This window comes from Armigeres subalbatus, chromosome 3 (genome assembly GCF_024139115.2).
Source record: "Armigeres subalbatus isolate Guangzhou_Male chromosome 3, GZ_Asu_2, whole genome shotgun sequence".
NCBI classification, from domain to species: Eukaryota; Metazoa; Arthropoda; class Insecta; order Diptera; family Culicidae; genus Armigeres; species Armigeres subalbatus.
The window spans coordinates 338,244,916-338,264,572 of record NC_085141.1 but is presented as its reverse complement, the minus strand read 5'-3'; the positions used below and the strand labels follow the sequence as shown (position 1 = coordinate 338,264,572).

The 19,657-nt window shown below is 42.8% G+C and overlaps 1 protein-coding gene across 1 annotated transcript; it reads left to right on the top strand.

Moving 5' to 3' along the window:
- The first annotated feature begins 10,776 nt into the window (after positions 1-10,776).
- Positions 10,777-14,069, top strand: LOC134222769 (uncharacterized). The gene is made up of 2 exons (XM_062701923.1): positions 10,777-13,517; positions 13,682-14,069. The coding sequence occupies exons 1-2, from the start codon at positions 10,777-10,779 to the stop codon at positions 14,067-14,069; spliced, it is 3,129 nt and encodes a 1,042-aa protein (XP_062557907.1).
- The last annotated feature ends 5,588 nt before the right edge of the window (positions 14,070-19,657 follow it).

Genomic DNA, 19,657 nt, shown 5'->3' with positions numbered 1-19,657 from the left:
CAACTTCCAGTGAAGGAAGTTCAATAAATCAATCAATTAAATAACATTAACATTCGGTAGGTTTTTTTAAACTATACATAATGCATAAAATCTAAAAATATATATCGGCTGTGATTATTGTGATAAGTGGCGTAGTTGACTGATGGAGGGCAGGGCTGGCAAAGGCGGGTGGGTGGTGATTGGCTGGTGGTGGCGGGCGGTTGGAGGCGTGAAACGATAGGAGCATAATATGCATATCATTAAACATGTGGATACATGTACAAAAAGTTAAGGATTTTCAGCTTCAGCGAATTTCGGATTAATACAGATTAATAGTGATGCAAAGTGATACATTTTCGAGACTCTCTGGCAAAGCGTTGTAAAGTTTACTTCCAAAGAACGTGAACCTTTTCTTCCCATATTCCGTGTTAGGTCTTATCAGTGAGATATGACTGGCTTGCCGCGATGCTCGGTCCGGATGTATTCTACGAAGGACTGTATTGTGGTGTGTTGAGCTTTCTTTAACGATCTTCACAATTTTTACCAAAGTTTGGAATTCATAAAGACCTTTTATTGGTAGCAGTGAGTCAGCATCATTGGAATATAGACGATAAGTGGGGTACATATAAGGTTTCCGAAAAACGATTTTTAGAACAACGATTTTGCTAGACGTGGAGTTCACGTAGATGGGATTTGTTTGCTGATGGTTACCAAATATTGCAACATTGAGTGTACCAACGCAAAGTACATCTTCTTCATGCAGGACTGAGGCATAAACTTGGATATCTTCCATAATATTCCGCAAATTTAACTCAGCTTTGCTTTCAATTTGTTAATGTTGGCCGACCAATTCACCATGGAATCAATCATAAGGCCCAGAAATTTGTTTTCAAACACTTTTCTAGGGTGTGTCCATCGATAGAAATCACTTTCCTTCGCGAAGAATGAATCAGCATATATTTCGTTTTGTTGAGGTTTAGGGATAGGTAGATGTAGGATGGCGTTACAATCTGTTCATCGATAGAAGGCTGCGGTCAGGGTAGAAATATTTCACAGTCAATGCAGTGAAAAACATGGATCTCAGTATAATCTGCAGTCGCCTTCATCGCCGCCGTGGTGAGAGCGACTGGGTGCAGCCGAAAAATCATTTCCAACACCAACCTTTCGATTTCCCATTCAGCCACTCACAAGTCGCTCTGACCGGCTGCTCAGTTCGCGCCTTACCGTATGACTGTGAGTGGGCCATTTAAAAGCGTGGTGATTTTTTTTCAATTTGCTGGGTGAATGTGTACATTTTGCTGTGGTAAATTTAATCTTCGCGGCGCAGTGGGTGATGTGAGTTCTGTTGTTTACTTTTTGCCTCTCCGGGAATGTGAGGTGTATTTCAAAGCAGGAAGAAAATAAAAAAATGATATAAAAAAACATCACCTTCATCCAGTGCTGCCGAATATTTACAATTACAGCCCTGGCTGCGGTATCGTCAGCAAAGACACGAAGTATCCCGTGCAGTTTTTATCTAGCTAAATTGTTGACGAATAACAAAAATAATATAGGCCCCAAATTACTTCCTTGGAGGACGCCAGTGAAAACGTACCCAGTCGTACCCACCAATACAAATACAGGAATACAAAACACCAATACCAAATACAGGAATAACACGTGCAATTTTTAGTCTGTCCGGAAATTGGCCAGTCTGAATGATTTCTTTAAAGATATCCATCAGAAACGATGCAAAAAGTTGTGACGGTTCTTGATTAATGATGCTGGAATGCCATCAGGTCCTGCTGCTTTTTTGCGTACAATTGATTGATTAGGAGAATGATCTCGTTTCGAGAAGTTGGTTTCAAAAATAGCGATGATTGTGGAGAGCTTAAAGTACCAAAGCGAATAATATTACGACTCGTGTTTATCGTGGATGAAAGCTTGGGTCCAACTCCACAGAAGTAATCGTTGAAGGTGGTGCAGATTTCAAGAGGGTCAGAAATCAACCGTCCTCCTTCCTCAAATACAATGGGTGGACTACTATTTTTTGGCTGCTGGTGAGAATCCATAAGACTTTTTAAAGTTTTCTGCTCCTCCGTGATGAGTTGAACATCGGCTTTTAATGCTCCATGCGTTTCTTTAACCGACTTAATCTCGGCCAAAAACGTGTTCAGCTTTTCAGACAAAAAGTTTTGAAATTGCTCCACATCTCCTATCGTACGTTTGTATCCATCTCATTCCGGGTTGTCGCACCTCTTTAGAATTGTATGCAGCTCGTTTATCACTTTCGAGTTTCGACTCAGCATCAGAACTGGCAATAGTTCTATGGTAGAGTTCTTGACTTCGTGGGAGTAAAATAATTCTGCTCGAGAAGCTTCCGGATTCCATTCCCAATCACATTTTTGCACTAAAAGTGCTCCAATTTATGACAATACACGCACTTTTCAGTGTTTTTCTCTTCTTTTATTCTGGCACTTGATATAGATAATCGCGTTGTCAGACATATCACACGGATGATCAGCCCGGCAGAAACAACAGCAGTCAACGAAACGAAGAGACACAATAGACATAGACAGAGACAGAGACAGACAGAGATGACAGATAAGCTTGCTTAAGTGAGAAATGTATTGAATGGACCATGGTTATTGACTGGTTTTGTTGATATATAGTTATGATACAATATGCACATCAACCGTAATAGCCAACCAGAGGGCCCTGCCAACAGAGAAGCACCGTCAGCAGAACCCCTGGACTTCGATCCCAATCAGCCGTTGTCACCCAGAAAGTAATAATGCACCATCAGCAGAATTCCCCACCGGTCGATCACCGATGTTCCAAATAGGCAGGCATAGGAAATGTTAAGTTAGCAATAATAAGTTATAAAAGGTAGTGAAAGACAGTGAATTGGGCAGTTCATAGTTAGTAAGCAGTGAATTCAGATGTAATAAGTGTAAAGTTTGATTAATAAATTATTTTTTTTTATGATTCCGTAACACTTGTTACTATAATTATATGTTGTTCAATCTACTGAGATGATAAATCTACCTTCAGATCAAGCGTATACCTCGATGTGGCTCTCGTTTCCCTTCCACTTTTATTGATTAATTATGTGCGTATCAGGTATCAGAACGTCGGCTCCAGGGGCACGTTCACCTCAATTTGGGAGATTTGTGCCATCGCCTTCACACTCTTTTTCATCACACACCTGACGGAAAAGGAAATGAACAAAAAGGAAAGGAATGTGGATGGGAGAACAAAGGGAATGTTTGGAAAAGGGCCCTTGAAGAGGGCATACAACGCATAAGCGTACCAAGATTTTGTTATGTACAGGTTATCCGACTTCGTCAGTAGATGGGAATAACCAGCCCGGGGGGAAACATACATTTTCAGTGCAAAACGTAAACAAACGAGCATAAATCTTCTTATATATAAAAATGAAATGGTCTGTGTTCGTATCCGCATAACTCGAAAACGGCTGGATGGATTTTTTTCATTTCTTCAGCAGAAACATTCGTCATAGTTTCCGACGGGTTTATATGATATTTCCTAATAAGAAAATCACGAGTTAGGTTGAGTAAATCGTGAAAAACCAAAATTAAGATTCGTATGGAAATTTCATATGGGCAGTTCACAACGCGCATTTTCGCCTACTATGCAGGACAACGTCTGCCGGGTCGACTAGTTCTATACAAAAATCCAAGATGGCTGAGTTGGGGATATTGACAAGTCCGATAACCTGTACATAAAAAAATCTTGAAGCGTACAAGAGCTTATAGCTCCTTACCACAACGGGTTATGAACAACAAAATACTCTGAAGGTTCAGGTTTCTGAAGTCAATTTCACTAAGTAAGTGTTTACCAAATATTTGGAAGCGCAATTGTGCATAGACTGGGCAGTTACATATTACATGATAAGAAGTTCCATAATCGGATTCACAACTATCACAAATAGATGATTCAACGCGTTGAATATTTGCCATATGATAGTTCAGTCGGCAGTGACCTGTTTAAGGCCTTGACTAAGACACTGCAATACTGTTTAGACAGATTAGCTTAATAGCTTGCTACTACCGGAGATGGCTCCCGGATGTACAATTTTGTTTGATGGCATGCACCCAGACTACTCCAATGCCATTTGTGCTGAGTGACAGAGTGATCAAAAGCTTCAGCCAACACTTGGATTTTGGAATAGCTGGCACACGACCAATAAAGTCATGTGATGCCCCATTATGAGCTAACTCATCACCCAATTCGTTTCCAGCTATGGAAGAATGGCCAGGTACCCATGTAAAGTGTAAAGTATTAACTAAATTCAGTTCCTCAATTTGAGTTCGACATGCGATTACTAACTTCGACTTTGAGTTGGCCGAGGCGAGAGCTTTAATAGCTGCTTGGCTATCTGAACAGAAGTATATTCCCGCGAATAGACGCCTGCACCTGCACCTACCTTCGAGGAGGGAGCCGTCAGTGTAACAAACAATGCTGTCCGACATACTTCTCTCCAAATAGCCAGATGTCCACTCATCCTGCGAGGGGAATTGTGTTGAAAATGTCCTATAAGGAAAACTACTAACGTGTGTGAGATCACTTGGAGCAAGGAAAATTTTGTCCCAATTAACCATAAGCGGTAACAACGAAGTGTGTGTAGAACTACGGTTTACAGGATTCTCTTCCATAAAACCGAGTACCCATAGTCGGTAAGTACAAGAAAATGCTTCTTGTTTGAGATGTATGTGTAGTGGGGCCACGTCGAAGAGAACTTCGAGGGAAGCCGTGAGTGTTGAAGAGAACGCACCAGTCATTGCCATATTAGGCACATCATTTGAAGATGGCATAATTTAGACTGAATTGTCCTCACTTCCCCCTTTTGCCACCACACAAGACATCCATAAGCCATAATTGGTCGTACAACTGTTATGTAAATCCATTTGATATATTTGGGTTTAAGACCCCAAGTTTTACCAAAGGTTCGTCGGCATTGGCCGAAAGCCATACACGCCTTTTTGATTCTGAACTCAATGTAAGGAGTCCAGGAAAGCTTTGAATCTAAAATTAGACTCACATACTTTACTTGATCAGTTACATTGATTTCAGAACCAAAAAGATGTAATGGACGAATACCATTACGATTACGTTTTTTCCTGAAAAGAACAATAGATGTTTTAATCGGATTGACCGAAAGGCCATATTGGCGACACCAGCTTTCGACTACCTGAAGAGCATTTTGCATCAGGTCGAATAAGGTAGTAATGCACAAACCCACTATCAATGTTAGATAGTCGTCGGCAAATCCATAGGTAGGAAAACCGCCATTATTGAGTAACCTCAATAGCGTATCTGCAACGAGATTCCACAAAAGTGGAGATAATACTCCCCCTTGAGGGCATCCGCAGACACTTAATTTCCTAATCGCTGCTTGACGTAATGTCGAGTAGAGATGTCGGTTTTAAAGCATCTGGTGAACCCATTTGGTAATTATATTAGGTAGCCCATGACAACGTGCGGCTTCCAATATTGCATCGAAAGACACGTTGTCGAAAGCACCTTTAATATCTAAGAAAGCACCCAAGCACGATTGCTTTTGAGCGAATGCTTTCTCGATATCGTACACAACCTTGTGTAGAAGAGTCACGGTGGACTTTCCAGATTGGTAAGCATGTTGATTAACATGAAGAGGCATGTTTGCCAAACAGTCATCACGAATGTGATGATCGATAATACGTTCTAAGCATTTCAGAAGAAATGAGGTCAGACTGATGGGTCTAAAACTCTTTGCTTCTTCATACGCCGCACGTCCTCCTTTTGGGATAAACTTTACAGTGACATCCCGCCAGGATATGGGAATATAGCCAGTAGCAAAACTGCATACTAAAAGCTTTTTCAAAACATGTTTGATATGCTCGAAACCTTTCTGCAGCAGAACGAGATGAATCACATCCTCTCCTGGAGATTTGTGAGGAGCAAAACTGTTTAGTGGCCATTGAACCGATTCAGTAGCTATGATTCTACCTGCTTTAGCCCAATACCCACAACTACATCAAAAGACATCAGGAACATCCGAAGATGCTATATCGACACATCCAGGGAAGTGCGTATCAAATAAGTGCTCTAACGATTTCGCAAGAATTTTATTCAATCGACTTGCTTCACTCAAATTGGAAACATTTGCACAAAGGTTTTTCCAGCCAGATCGTTCAGCAGATCGTAGATCCTTCTTGTAAGCTTTGCGAGCCAACTTGAAAGAATCCGTCCCTGCTGAATGGCGTCTGTTCCAACTCCTTCTGCACTGCTTCCTTAGCTTAGCCAAATCGGAATTCCACCAGGGGTTCCTCTTGAGGTTTTTACAGAACGTAAAGGGCAAGCTTCTTCGAAAGCTTCCACGATGTGCAACGTTGTAGTATCAACTACATCATCCAAGTCGATAGGAGTTTCTAAAGAAGGTAGATATCCATTAAAGTTGATAGAGAGCAACTCTGTATGAAGATCCCAGTTGGTTGAACGAGGATTTCTAAAACGTAAGGTCTGCGAAGTAACAATCAAATGATTAATATAGATGTAGCGATGGTCAGATATCGATTCCTCATCTGACACATGCCAATTCGTCAACTCGTGACTGATTCTATTGAAGCAAAGGGTTTATGTCTAAAACCTCTGCTATGAGAGATACCACAAAGGTTGGATGATGAGTTGCCTATGTTAAGTACACTCCTGACAGAACTCAAGTTTCAAAGTGCTCGCGTTTTCGGGGGCACACCACTCGATATGAAGAGGGCGGACAACTGTCGAAGCATGCGTAAAATGATAAAAATGACAGTTGTGCGTTGCTTCCATATCGAGTGGTGTGCCCCCGAAAACGCGAGCACTTTGAAACTTGGATTCTGTCAGGAGTGACCTTAAGTAAACTAAGTTCGGTACTACTTAAGTATTCCATCAAGCTGGAGCCTCTCAGATTGATATCCGAGCTACCCCAGATGATGTGATGAGCATTAGCATCACTGCCGACAATTAGCGGAAGGCCTTTTGAAGTGCAATATATGACAACTCGTTTGAAAGCATCTGTCACGACGAGACCCCTTGTTCTGCCTCAACTGTGGCCGACCAGCGTGATGGTCAACAGCGGTCCACAACGGACGACTGATTAGAAATGTAGATGTGCCTAGATTTGATGAATACATATATGTAGAGCAAGTAAGATACACTTCGATTGGGCTATTGTTCAAACTAAAAACAACAATTTGTAATCCAGCGCTCATAATTTGTAAGTTCTTCATAAAATTGGCTGAAATTCAAATAAAACAACTCACTAAATAGCTAATCGTCTACGGTAGCATACAGTTCGACTAAAGGGCTGTTTAGTATCAGTTAGCTCAGTGTAGCAGTGTTATTTGGTATCAAAGGTAACCATGCACATGCGAATGAATTTATACTTATATCTATAGAACGTGAATTCAATAAATTCTAGGAATAGGTTTAGCTAATATAAGGCGCAATATCCGCAGCCGAAGAGTCACTGAACTCGAAGTGAATTATCTAAATTGTAAGTAGCCCAAACAAAGACATTTCAGTTACAGAATATGTATTAAACTTAATCTATACATAGGGTTATCACTACTTACTACCGACCGTATCGTTACTGCACTTTGTAACACGAGGGTCTACCAAAATTGTATGTATAATTCGATAGATTCATGAATTGAGCAGTAAATAATGTTTTTTTTTTGTTCTAGCTTAAAGCTTACCAATCTAAATACCAGGTTTGCTAATTAGATTTGAGAAACCCCATAGAACACAGAACATTCTTTAAGAATTTTGTGATTTCTACAATGGAAAGCGGAATCGATACCACCGGGTCGAAATGCAAGGTTTGTAACCGATCAGATTCATCCGACATCAACATGGTGTCCTGTGACCAGTGTCATCAAACGGAGCATATCTCTTGCGCCGGCGAAGACAATTCGGTTAAAGATCGTAAGTACGTTTGTAAGGATTGTATCGCAAAACTAACCGCGAGTAAGCCGAAAAGAGCAAAGAATTCTACGGCTGACAATAAGTCCACCAGAACTGCTGGTGCGAAATCAGCTTCTAGGAAGGGGACGAAAAATCCCTCTATTCCGGCGAGTCAAACTTCTAGTGCAAGGGCGGCTGCTATGGAAGCTCAGTTAAAAGTCATCGAGGAGGAGAAGCAGAACAAGGAACAAGAACTGAGGGAACAGGAGGAGCTCCGTACTCGTGAGCTGGAAGAGGAGCAGCGTCAAATTGAAGATAGAAGACAGCTGATGGAAGAAGAACGGCAGCTCCGTCAACGAAAGTTGGAGGAACAACGTGCGTTGCTTGCGAAACAGCAGCTGATTCGAAGAGAATCAATTGAAAAGAAAAATGAGCTGATTAAGCAAATGTCGGAGTGTGGTAGTGGTTCAAAATCGGTTCCAGATTCGAAAGAGAAAGTGGAGAGTTGGTTAGAGAACCAGGATGTAGATGGAAGATCCGCGGGGAAAACTAAGAAGGAACTGGTAGCAGGCACCGAATTTCAACATATGGTTCCCCAGGACCCATCGCAGATTCATCGAGTGGCCAATAGACTGAATTTGTCTAATGGACCGTCAATTCTAGTACCAAAATTTAGTACCATACGTCCTGTGACACATGATGCTCGCTCTGAAATTGTAGTTCAGCCATTTCATCAGTACGTGGCAAAATCACAGCCTCATCCTTTAGTAAATCCGCATCGTATGCAGCAACAGTACCCGAGCCAACCCTTCTCTCAGCAACAAGTGTGTCGGTCTGTGGCGGCTCCACAACTGTTTCAACTGTCGCCCATGCAGAAGCAGTATCAGTCGTTACGTCAACATTGCCGCTCAATGCCACCGGGTCTGGAGCAACCATCTTTGCAACACACAACTATCCCAGAGCAAGGTATACAGGTGAATTCACCAACATTCCTGTCACTTCCTCCACAACGCCGTTCAGCGCCATCGGGTTTGGAACAGCCTTTCGTACAGCATATGACTATTCCAGAAAACGGTTTAGCATCGAGTCATCTACCATTCAATGGTCCGTCGTATCCAACAGCAGATCGGTCTTCGTTTTATGGTCGACGAGAAAATGTTAAAAATACCAGTGAACCAGTGGCAGTACTACAATCGCAACAAATTGCGGCTAGGCAGGTAGTCGGTAGGCAGCTTCCTAGATTTGATGGGAACCCTATTGATTGGCCAATGTTCATTAGCAGCTATGAACAATCGACGGCTGCTTGTGGCTATACAAATGCTGAAAACTTGATTCGTTTACAGCAGTGTCTTATAGGACACGCCAAGGAATCGGTTTGCAGCAAACTCCTACTACCAGAAAGTGTTCCTCACGCCATCGAAACTCTTCGAATTCGCTATGGTCGACCAGAACTTCTACTGAAAACTATTCTGGAGAAGGTACGTCGGACACCTGGACCCAGACAAGATAGACTGGAAACGGTGATAGAATATGGCCTGGCAGTTGGCAATTTCGTGGATCATCTTCGATCGGCACAGTTGCAAGAGCACTTGTCCAACCCAATGTTGATGCAGGAGCTGGTGGATAAGCTACCGGGCCCGATGAAAATGGAATGGGCTTCCTTCAAGGGCCAACATCCGTTGGCCAATCTGGCGTCATTCGGGATGTTCATGGAGAAACAAGTGGCAGCTGCAAGTGAAGTTAGTTTCGAACTTCCTGTGCACGAAAAAACCTTCAAGAACGAGAAACACCGCGGAAGGGACAATGCGGGTGTCCATACACATCTGCAAGGCGAAAGTTCAGGCGGCAAACCACCAACTTCAACCACAAATGCTCGAAAAACAGCTAAAGCATGCAGTATGTGTGCAAACGATGGGCATAGAGTTATAAATTGCTCTCAATTCAAGGATTTAAACATAGATGAACGGTGGAAGATCGTCCAAAAGAAAGGTCTTTGCAGGACATGTCTGAACTGCCATGGGAAGTGGCCATGCAAGTCATGGCAAGGTTGTGGAGTGGAAGGTTGTCGTCAAAAACACAACACGCTTCTTCATTCCCCTACAGTATCTCATTCCGTCAACCACTCTTCATCGTCCACTAACAAGTCCCAATCACTATTCAGAATATTGCCCGTTGTACTTTATAACAAGAACAGCTGCGTCTCCATTTTCGCCTTTATTGACGAGGGGTCGGAAATCACCTTACTTGAAGATAACGTCGCGAAGCAACTTGGAGTGGGAGGTCCCATCAAACCTTTAACGCTACAGTGGACGGGCAACGTCAAACGAACCGAATCCAAATCTAAGGAGATAAATTTGGAAATATCAGGGAAAAGCAATTCACAACGATACACTCTTCGTAATGCAAGGACAGTGAGTAGCTTGATCCTACCCGGTCAGTCGCTAAACTACAGCGAATTGGCACAACATTTCCCACATCTAAGAGGCCTCCCCATGGAGAGCTACAACACGGTTCAACCCAAGCTCCTGATAGGTTTGGATAACTTGCGGCTCGGCGTACCGCTGAAACTTCGCGAAGGAGGACCAGACGACCCTATAGCAGCAAAATGTCGCCTGGGCTGGACTGTATATGGATGCGGCAACAACGACATTAATGGTGGCGCAATTATCAATTTCCATGCCGCACCAGCTATGGACTCGGATCGTGAGTTGAACGAACAACTTCGAGATTTCTTCACCCTAGAAAATAGTGGAATCACAAATAAACTGGGAAGTCTAGAATCCGAAGAAGATAAACGAGCAAGAATTATTCTGGAAGATACGACTAGGCGAATAGGCGACAGATTCTGAGTTTCCCAATAGCTGTCCAATGGCCGTGCGACGTCTCGTGAGTCTGGAGCGAAAGTTTGCGAAAGATCAAGCGCTAGCAGATCGTGTTCGTGATAAAATCCACGAATACGAACGAAAGGGCTGTGCACCCAAAGCAACTCAGGCTGAGCTGGACTCATGCGATCGTGACCGATTATGGTTTCTGCCCTTGGGAGTAGTACAACACCCAAGGAAGCAAAAGGTCCGTCTCATCTGGGATGCCAAAGCTACCGTCAACGGAGTATCATTCAACTCCAGGTTGCTGAAAGGTCCCGATCTGCTGATTCCTTTGCCCACAGTGCTCAGTTCTTTCCGCCAATTTCCGATTGCCGTGTGTGGCGACATACGAGAGATGTTCCATCAGGTACAGATCAGAGAACAAGATCGTCTTTCGCAGTGCTTTCTGTGGCGGGATAAACCAGCCGACGACATCCAGGTATTCGTGATGGACGTTGCTACGTTCGGCTCCACATGTTCACCCGTTTCAGCCCAATTTGTAAAAAATCTCAACGCTGAGCAGTTCTCCGCTGTGTATCCTAGAGCAACTAAAGCTATCACGAAGAACCATTACGTGGATGACTATTTAGATAGTTTCGAAACGGCGAAGGAAGCAATCGAAGTCGTCAAACAGGTGAAACTCGTCCACTCAAAAGGCGGGTTTGACATTCGGAATTTCCTCTCAAACTCCGCCGAAGTACTACAAGAAATCGGTACAACATCAAAGGATGCCAACAAAGAACTTGCATTGGAGAGAGGGGAAAACATGGAGTCTGTACTGGGGATGATGTGGCAACCAAATGACGACTGCTTTACGTACACGTTGGCTCTACGAGGTGACTTGCGCTCAGCCCTGAGGGAAGATTACGTCCCTACCAAGCGTGAAGTACTCAAGGTCGTTATGAGTCTGTTCGATCCACTGGGTCTCATTTCGTTCTTCCTTATCCACGGAAAAATCATCATCCAGGGAATCTGGAGCTCCGGGACCGGCTGGGATGAAACAATTAATGAAAACTCAGCCCGACAATGGCGACAGTGGGTGCAATGCTTCGATCAGTTAAGTAAGCTCAGGATACCCCGCTGCTACTTTCTCGTTCCATCTCTCCGAAATCTCTCTGGACGACTAGAAGTGCATGTTTTTGTAGACGCTAGTGAATCAGCATACTGTTGTGTTGTGTACTTTCGGTTGATCTGCGGAAGTAACGTACAATTAGCACTTGTAGGAGCAAAAAGTAAAGTTGCTCCACTCAAGACACTCTCAATTCCACGGCTCGAATTAAAAGCTGCTGTTCTTGGAGTTCAGTATCTTCAAACGGTTTTGGAAAACCATGAACTCTCAATATCCCACAAATATATGTGGACTGATTCGACCACTGTACTTGCGTGGATTTTGTCAAATCATCGGCGGTACCAGAAATTTGTGGCTGTTCGAGTGGGTGAGATCTTGACCCTGAGTGATCCTCAGGACTGGCGATGGGTTCCAACGAAATTCAACGTAGCGGACAAAGCAACCAAATGGGGGCAAGGACCAGACTTCCAAGCGACTAGTCAATGGTTCTGCGGCCCGACGTTTTTGCACCAAAGGGAAGATCAGTGGCCAGTTCGTCGTCACATTAACACTACGGAAGAAGAGCTCCGCCCTGTTCACACTCACTGGCTAACGACTCAGGTGATTGACGTAGCTAGATTCAGCAAATGGGAGAGAATTCTACATTCGGTTGCCTATGTCCAACGTTACCTTGAAAAACTGCAAAGCAAGCGTCAGAATCTACGAATCAAGTTAGGCGCCCTGAACCAGGGCGAACTGAAGCGAGCGGAGGAGACGTTGTGGAAAATTGTGCAAGCCAAATCTTACCCTGACGAAATTTCAGTTCTATTACCGAGTCAGGGCTTACCGGAATCACGACATCCATGCGTTTCAAAATCAAGTCCTATATATAAATTGTGGCCATTTGTCGACGCCTGCGGAGTTCTTCGGATGCGTAGCCGTATCGGCGCAGCAGCATACGCCGTGGATGAAGCAAAGTATCCTGCGATTCTACATCGACAGCATCCCATCACCAAGCTTATCGTGAACTGGTACCATCGTCGTTTTCGCCATGCCAATAAAGAAACCGTGGTAAACGAAATACGCCAACGATTTGAAATTGCTAAGCTGAGGGCTGTCGTAGAGAAAGTATCTAAAGATTGTATGATGTGCCGTGTGCGGAAAGCAGTTCCGAAGCCACCTGTGATGGCTCCGCTCCCCTCAGCCCGTCTGCAACCATTTGTTAAGCCGTTTACATACGCCGGTGTGGACTATTTCGGGCCAATTCTCGTCAAGGTTGGAAGAAGTCTAGTGAAACGCTGGGTGGCAGTATTCACATGCCTTACTATTCGTGCAGTGCACATTGAGCTTGTACACAACTTATCAACCGAGTCGTGCATCATGGCGGTACGGCGGTTTGTTGCAAGGCGGGGTCCTCCGGCTGAAGTCTATAGCGATAATGGGACATGTTTTCAAGGAGCTAGCAAAGAGTTGCAACGACAGACCAACAAAGCCTTGGCGTCTACCTTCACGAGTGCTCAAACCAAATGGCTTTTCATTCCCCCGGCGGCGCCACACATGGGAGGCGCCTGGGAACGTCTTGTGCGGTCGGTAAAAGTAGCAATTGGTGCCGTAACAGACTCTCCTAAAAGACCAGATGATGAGACACTTGAAACTATATTGACGGAAGCAGAGTTCAGCCCCTCACAAACTCTTATGTACCTCTAGAGTCGGCAGACCAAAAATCGCTTACACCAAATCATTTTTTACTGGGGAACTCGAGCAGCCTATAGATTATTTCTTCCGAACCAGTACTTCAAAGAGCTTCCCTTCGCAGTAGTTGGAAACTAGCACAATGGATTTGCGACGAATTCTGGCGTAGATGGGTGAAAGAGTATTCACCGGTTATTGCCCGTCGAACCAAATGGTTTGAGGAAGTTCGAGAGTTGAACGTTGGAGACCTGGTTCTGCTGATTGGTGGAACGTCAAGAAATCAGTGGATACGTGGACGTGTTGAACAAACTATTCCAGGACGGGACGGTAGAGTACGCCAAGCAATAGTACGAACAGCGTCAGGAGTTCTACGGCGACCGGCAATCAAGCTGGCCATTCTCGACGTGTTAGAGGAGAGTAAACCTGCACTAGTTCCAGATGGTATGGACCCATACCAAGGTTTACGGGAGGGGGGATGTCACGACGAGACCCCTTGTTCTGCCTCAACTGTGGCCGACCAGCGTGATGGTCAACAGCGGTCCACAACAGACGACTGATTAGAAATGTAGATGTGCCTAGATTTGATGAATACATATATGTAGAGCAAGTAAGATACACTTCGATTGGGCTATTGTTCAAACTAAAAACAACAATTTGTAATCCAGCGCTCATAATTTGTAAGTTCTTCATAAAATTGGCTGAAATTCAAATAAAACAACTCACTAAATAGCTAATCGTCTACGGTAGCATACAGTTCGACTAAAGGGCTGTTTAGTATCAGTTAGCTCGGTGTAGCAGTGTTATTTGGTATCAAAGGTAACCATGCACATGCGAATGAATTTATACTTATATCTATAGAACGTGAATTCAATAAATTCTAGGAATAGGTTTAGCTAATATAAGGCGCAATATCCGCAGCCGAAGAGTCACTGAACTCGAAGTGAATTATCTAAATTGTAAGTAGCCCAAACAAAGACATTTCAGTTACAGAATATGTATTAAACTTAATCTATACATAGGGTTATCACTACTTACTACCGACCGTATCGTTACTGCACTTTGTAACACGAGGGTCTACCAAAATTGTATGTATAATTCGATAGATTCATGAATTGAGCAGTAAATAATGTTTTTTTTTGTTCTAGCTTAAAGCTTACCAATCTAAATACCAGGTTTGCTAATTAGATTTGAGAAACCCCATAGAACACAGAACAGCATCCGTAGGGGAAGGTTCATCATGTGGTAAATAAACCGAACAATAGACGTATTTTCTGACGGGGGTTCTGCCAGTTGCATCAATTGTGACAGAACATACATCTCTGGTTGTTAGTTCAGAGATAAGTGTAGCAACAATAGCATTGTTAACAAGCACACATGCACGCGGCATTGATCGAGAGTTTGCCATTTCTTTACTGAAAGCAGCAAAATCCGGGTTCACTAGGTTACCTAGGTAGAAGCTACCCTTGTGAAAATAGGGTTCCTGCACCAAAGCCACTTGGGATTTGCCATTTTGCATAGACTTATTCGTTGCTGCTCTTTTATGCTGGAGATTGATTTGAGCTATCTTAACTGAAGCCATTGCAAATTAAGATAATGCACTCCACAACTTCAGCATAAATATGAACAGCAACGATGAAACCAAATTGGTATTTTATCAAGAAAATCGAAGACAAAACACAGAGTACAATGTGTATAACGCATAAAGCGAATCCATATAGGTGACAATTTGTTAAAAAACTAAATAAACACATGCTCATAATCCCACCCTTATTTAATCTCAAGTTGAGATTGAATAAGAGTAGCCGATTATTTCGGAGAAGCAAAAAAGTCAACTACGCCATAGCTCCGGTTAGCGAGTAAGGGCTAGATACTGTGAAGGGTGCCCTGGTGCTTCACAGGCTCCGTTAGCGGTTAGGTTCTTTCTTCTTCTCTTCTTCTTCTTATTGGCATTACATTCCCACACTGGGACAGAGCCGCCTCGCAGCTTAGTGTTCATTAAGCACTTCCACAGTTATTAACTGCGAGGTTTCTAAGCCAAGTTACCATTTTTGCATTCGTATATCATGAGGCTAACACGATGATACTTTTATGCCCAGGGAAGTCGAGACAATTCTCAATCCGAAAATTGCCTAGACCGGCACCGGGAATCGAACCCAGCCACCCTCAGCATGGTGTTGCTTTGTAGCCGCGCGTCTTACCGCACGGCTAAGGAGGGCCCCAGGTCCTTTCTAGACCCCCCTAACCATTCATTCATAGGCTTCTTCTTCTTCTTCTTCTTATTGGCATTACATCCCCACACTGGGACAGAGCCGCCTCGCAGCTTAGTGTTCATTAAGCACTTCCACAGTTATTAACTGCGAGGTTTCTAAGCCAAGTTTACCATTTTTGCATTCGTATATCATGAGGCTAACACGATGATACTTTTATGCCCAGGGAAGTCGAGACAATTTCCAATCCGAAAATTGCCTAGACCGGCACCGGGAATCGAACCCAGCTACCCTCAGCATGGTCTTGCTTTGTAGCCGCGCGTCTTACCACACGGCTAAGGAGGGCCCCATTCGTAGGCACGGTAAGCATAAAGCCGCATCACGCCAAGAATTTGGGGTCACCTGTATGGTGGACTTCTACCACCGGAACAGGCAATCCGTAGCGTTATTCTTAGCCAGATAACTGGCTGCCGACACCACACAGCTATCTTGGCTGTTCGGGGAGAGAAGTTGACATTGACTTTACGTCAACTCTCAATGTGGCCGAACAGCCTTTTTCTGATTAATTATGTGCGTACAACAAGAACAATGAATCCGCCACGTTCTTGCAATTCTGTTATGTTGAATTTTTTAATCGAGCAAATAGATCTTTCGTTACGCGTATTGACCTTCAGGCCTGTACTCCAGTTCTTGGATGTCCTGGAATGGGACACATGTTGATGGCATGTCCAATTCAATTGAAGAATCACAAAAAATATTGATGGTTGAACCGCATACCAAAAATACCTAAAGATATTAATTCATGCGTGGAGGCTCGAAAGCCTAAACCCAGGGAACTCTCGGAAGACCTAGAACATGTGATAATAACATCCTATGTTGGTCTTTGAATTGTTATTATTATGTATCGTATTTAGAATTGTCCAAAAATCAATAAACTAAGTGAAAACAAGTTATTTAAGTAACAAATCTTTTTAGTTCTCAAGTTCATATCGCATTCTGCATTCGATGTTATCATGTGTTGAGCTACGAAAAGAAGTTAGCAATTTTTATCGATTCATAAACAATATGTAGCAGCTTTTGGTCGGGAAATGCCAGGAGTTATCTTTGGAGAGACACATCTCCTACTGTTCTATTTAGGTTCATTGTACATAATTGTTGCTATGGTAATGTGTTTCTTTGTTGCTTTATTTGGTTAGGCCTTCCTTATTCTATAAGTAAGATGCGTGGCATCAAAGCAAAACAAGAAAGACCATGCTGAACGCGGCAGAGTTCGATTTCTCTACTTCCCCGGGCATAAGAGTATCGTCGCGCTAACACGCACATAGAATACGCATGCAAAAATGGTAACTATTGAAGTGCCTAATGAACATAAGTTGCGAGGCGGCAATGTCTTATTGATGAATCACGATGAATGTAAGCTAACAAAGAAAAAGATGATGATCTACCGTGAAAATCAATCCGAATTATTATTGATAGCACACATGTATTGAACGGTAAACATCAATTAAGCAAAGCGAACCAAAAATATAATTGCAAGCAGTTTCGAAATAAAATGTAAACAAAGCAATTTGTTTGGGATTGCTATAAACATTACCCAAAGGATCACCTACTTTCCGTTGTTACAAAGATTCTACATTCAAGCCAACCAGCAAGGTCAGCAAGCTTTACGGCGTACATTGTTTTGGTTTATTTGCAACAGTTGCATTGATGGACGGTTCCGATCTATGGGGTCATTGTGACCAAGCACAAAACATTGCTCGACTGCCGAATGACGGTAAATGCAGGTTCAGTTCACTGTTGCATGATTTTTTTTTCGCTTGAGCTCGATAATGGTGCGAAGAATTTACCTCGTTACAACTGGCAGAGTCATAAACGGCTCATGGAAAAATTGCTAATACATAATTCAGTTAGAATAGGGAATTCTGTATGTGAACCCTAACGAACTGGGTTGAAATCTTAGCATATGTCAAATTGCAATAATTTCGAAAAAAAATATAATACATAGAAAGGGTGTATAATCGATTTGAATCGAAATAGATTTGAAATACAATTTGTTGAATAATTCGAAAATAAAGTATACGCCAAAATTTATAAAAAAATTGTAAGGTTTTATACAGAATTGAATAAATACTTATAAACTCCCCAAGTATTTTCTAAAATATTTTTATTCTATTGTGAAAGCTTTATATTTTCGTCAGGTTTATTCGTTCGCGCCTTCCCATACGTGCATTATAAGTGTAAAAGTCAATTAGCTACCTGCCATCGACCGAAATCAATCGAGTGTGGTTTATGAACCTTTACATGCTGGCTGATCATGAGCATCACTTTTCGCGTCGATCCGATTCAACGGATACAGCACTCTGCGGAGTGACCCGGACAGTTAATGGTCTGTGCTCACCAGAATGTGGGTGGAAGCATACAGTTTCTGAAATCTTGAACTTCGGTTCGCTGCCAGAATGAAAATCACCATCGAGCAGAACTGTTGCATATCCGAGCGGAGGACATCGACAAAGAACCGGTTCCCACTGCAACGATATAATAAAGAAGAAAATATTTTAGCAACCGCTCACCATCCATGATCACATGCAGAAATCTGCTGTAATGGCCTGAACTCGACGGAACAATCAACGCTTCCTGGTTGTCATTGACAAAATAAAAGATTTAAAAGTCAGAGCCGGTTGATCTTTACGTCGCCAAAGTAAAGTGCATCGCACCTAGCCCTCTCGGGCAAGATGATCGTACGACCGTGCACTGAGGACGACCTTGGCAATGTAACATCAAGTGAAGTGTTGAGTTTTGAGCTGGTCAAAAAAATGGAGTGGTAAAGGGTATGCGGTATATGTAGAGAGGAATTTTATTAACTAGTCCATATTGGCACAGCATACAACATGGCTGATCTAAAAATATGTTTGTAAATCAAAAGTTTCTTCTTAAGACAAAGTTTTGATTTTCTGTTCATAAGTGGATATAGACACTTAATATACTTGTTACATTTGGCTTGAAGGCCTTCAATGTGATTTTTAAAAGTTAATTTTTGGTCCAGCAGAAGTCCTAAATATTTGGCTTCGCTAGACCAATTAATTGGAACCCCATTCATAGTGACAATATGTCTGCTAGAAGGTTTCAAATAAGAAGCTCTCGGCTTATGTGGGAAAATTATAAGCTGAGTTTTGGAAGCATTCGGGGAAATTTTCCATTTTTGCAAGTAAGTGGAGAAAATATCCAAACATTTTTGCAATCTACTACAAATGACACGAAGGCTTCGCCCTTTGGCTGAGAGACCCGTGTCATCTGCAAACAAAGATTTTTGACACCCTGGTGGTAAATCAGGTATGTCAGAAGTAAAAATGTTATACAAAATGACAGCTGCAACTAGAAGGATATTTTTCACTGGAAACGCTCGCCATAGGTGCGCTCACAGAAATTATTTTTAAGCGATTCGGTTGCGAAGAAGCAAGAATATCAGGTGGGCTAAGAACTAAACTTGGCTCTTCTTCTTCTTCTTCTTATTGGCATTACATCTCCCACTGGGATATTGCCGCCTCGCAGCTAAGTGTTCATTTAGCACTTCCACAGTTATTAACTGCGATGTACCTAAGCCAAGTTACCATGTTTGCATTCGTATATCGTGAGGCTAACACAATAATACTTTATGCCCAGAGAAGTCGAGAGAATTTCCAACCCGAAAATTTTCTAGACCGGACCGGGAAGCGAACCCAGCTACCGTTAGCATGGCCTTACTTTGAAATCGCGCATCTTACCGCACGGCTAAGAAAGGCCTAAACTTGCTACTGGATGTATTACTTCTGGTGAGCTTTGTTGTAAGCTACGATACGAGTCGTGTTGAAGCAACCTCTTCCAACTGTGCTGCACGTGAACTTCGTTAAGTCTAAAGTAGACAACAATCCTCACTAATTCGTTTGTAGGTAGATCTTCCC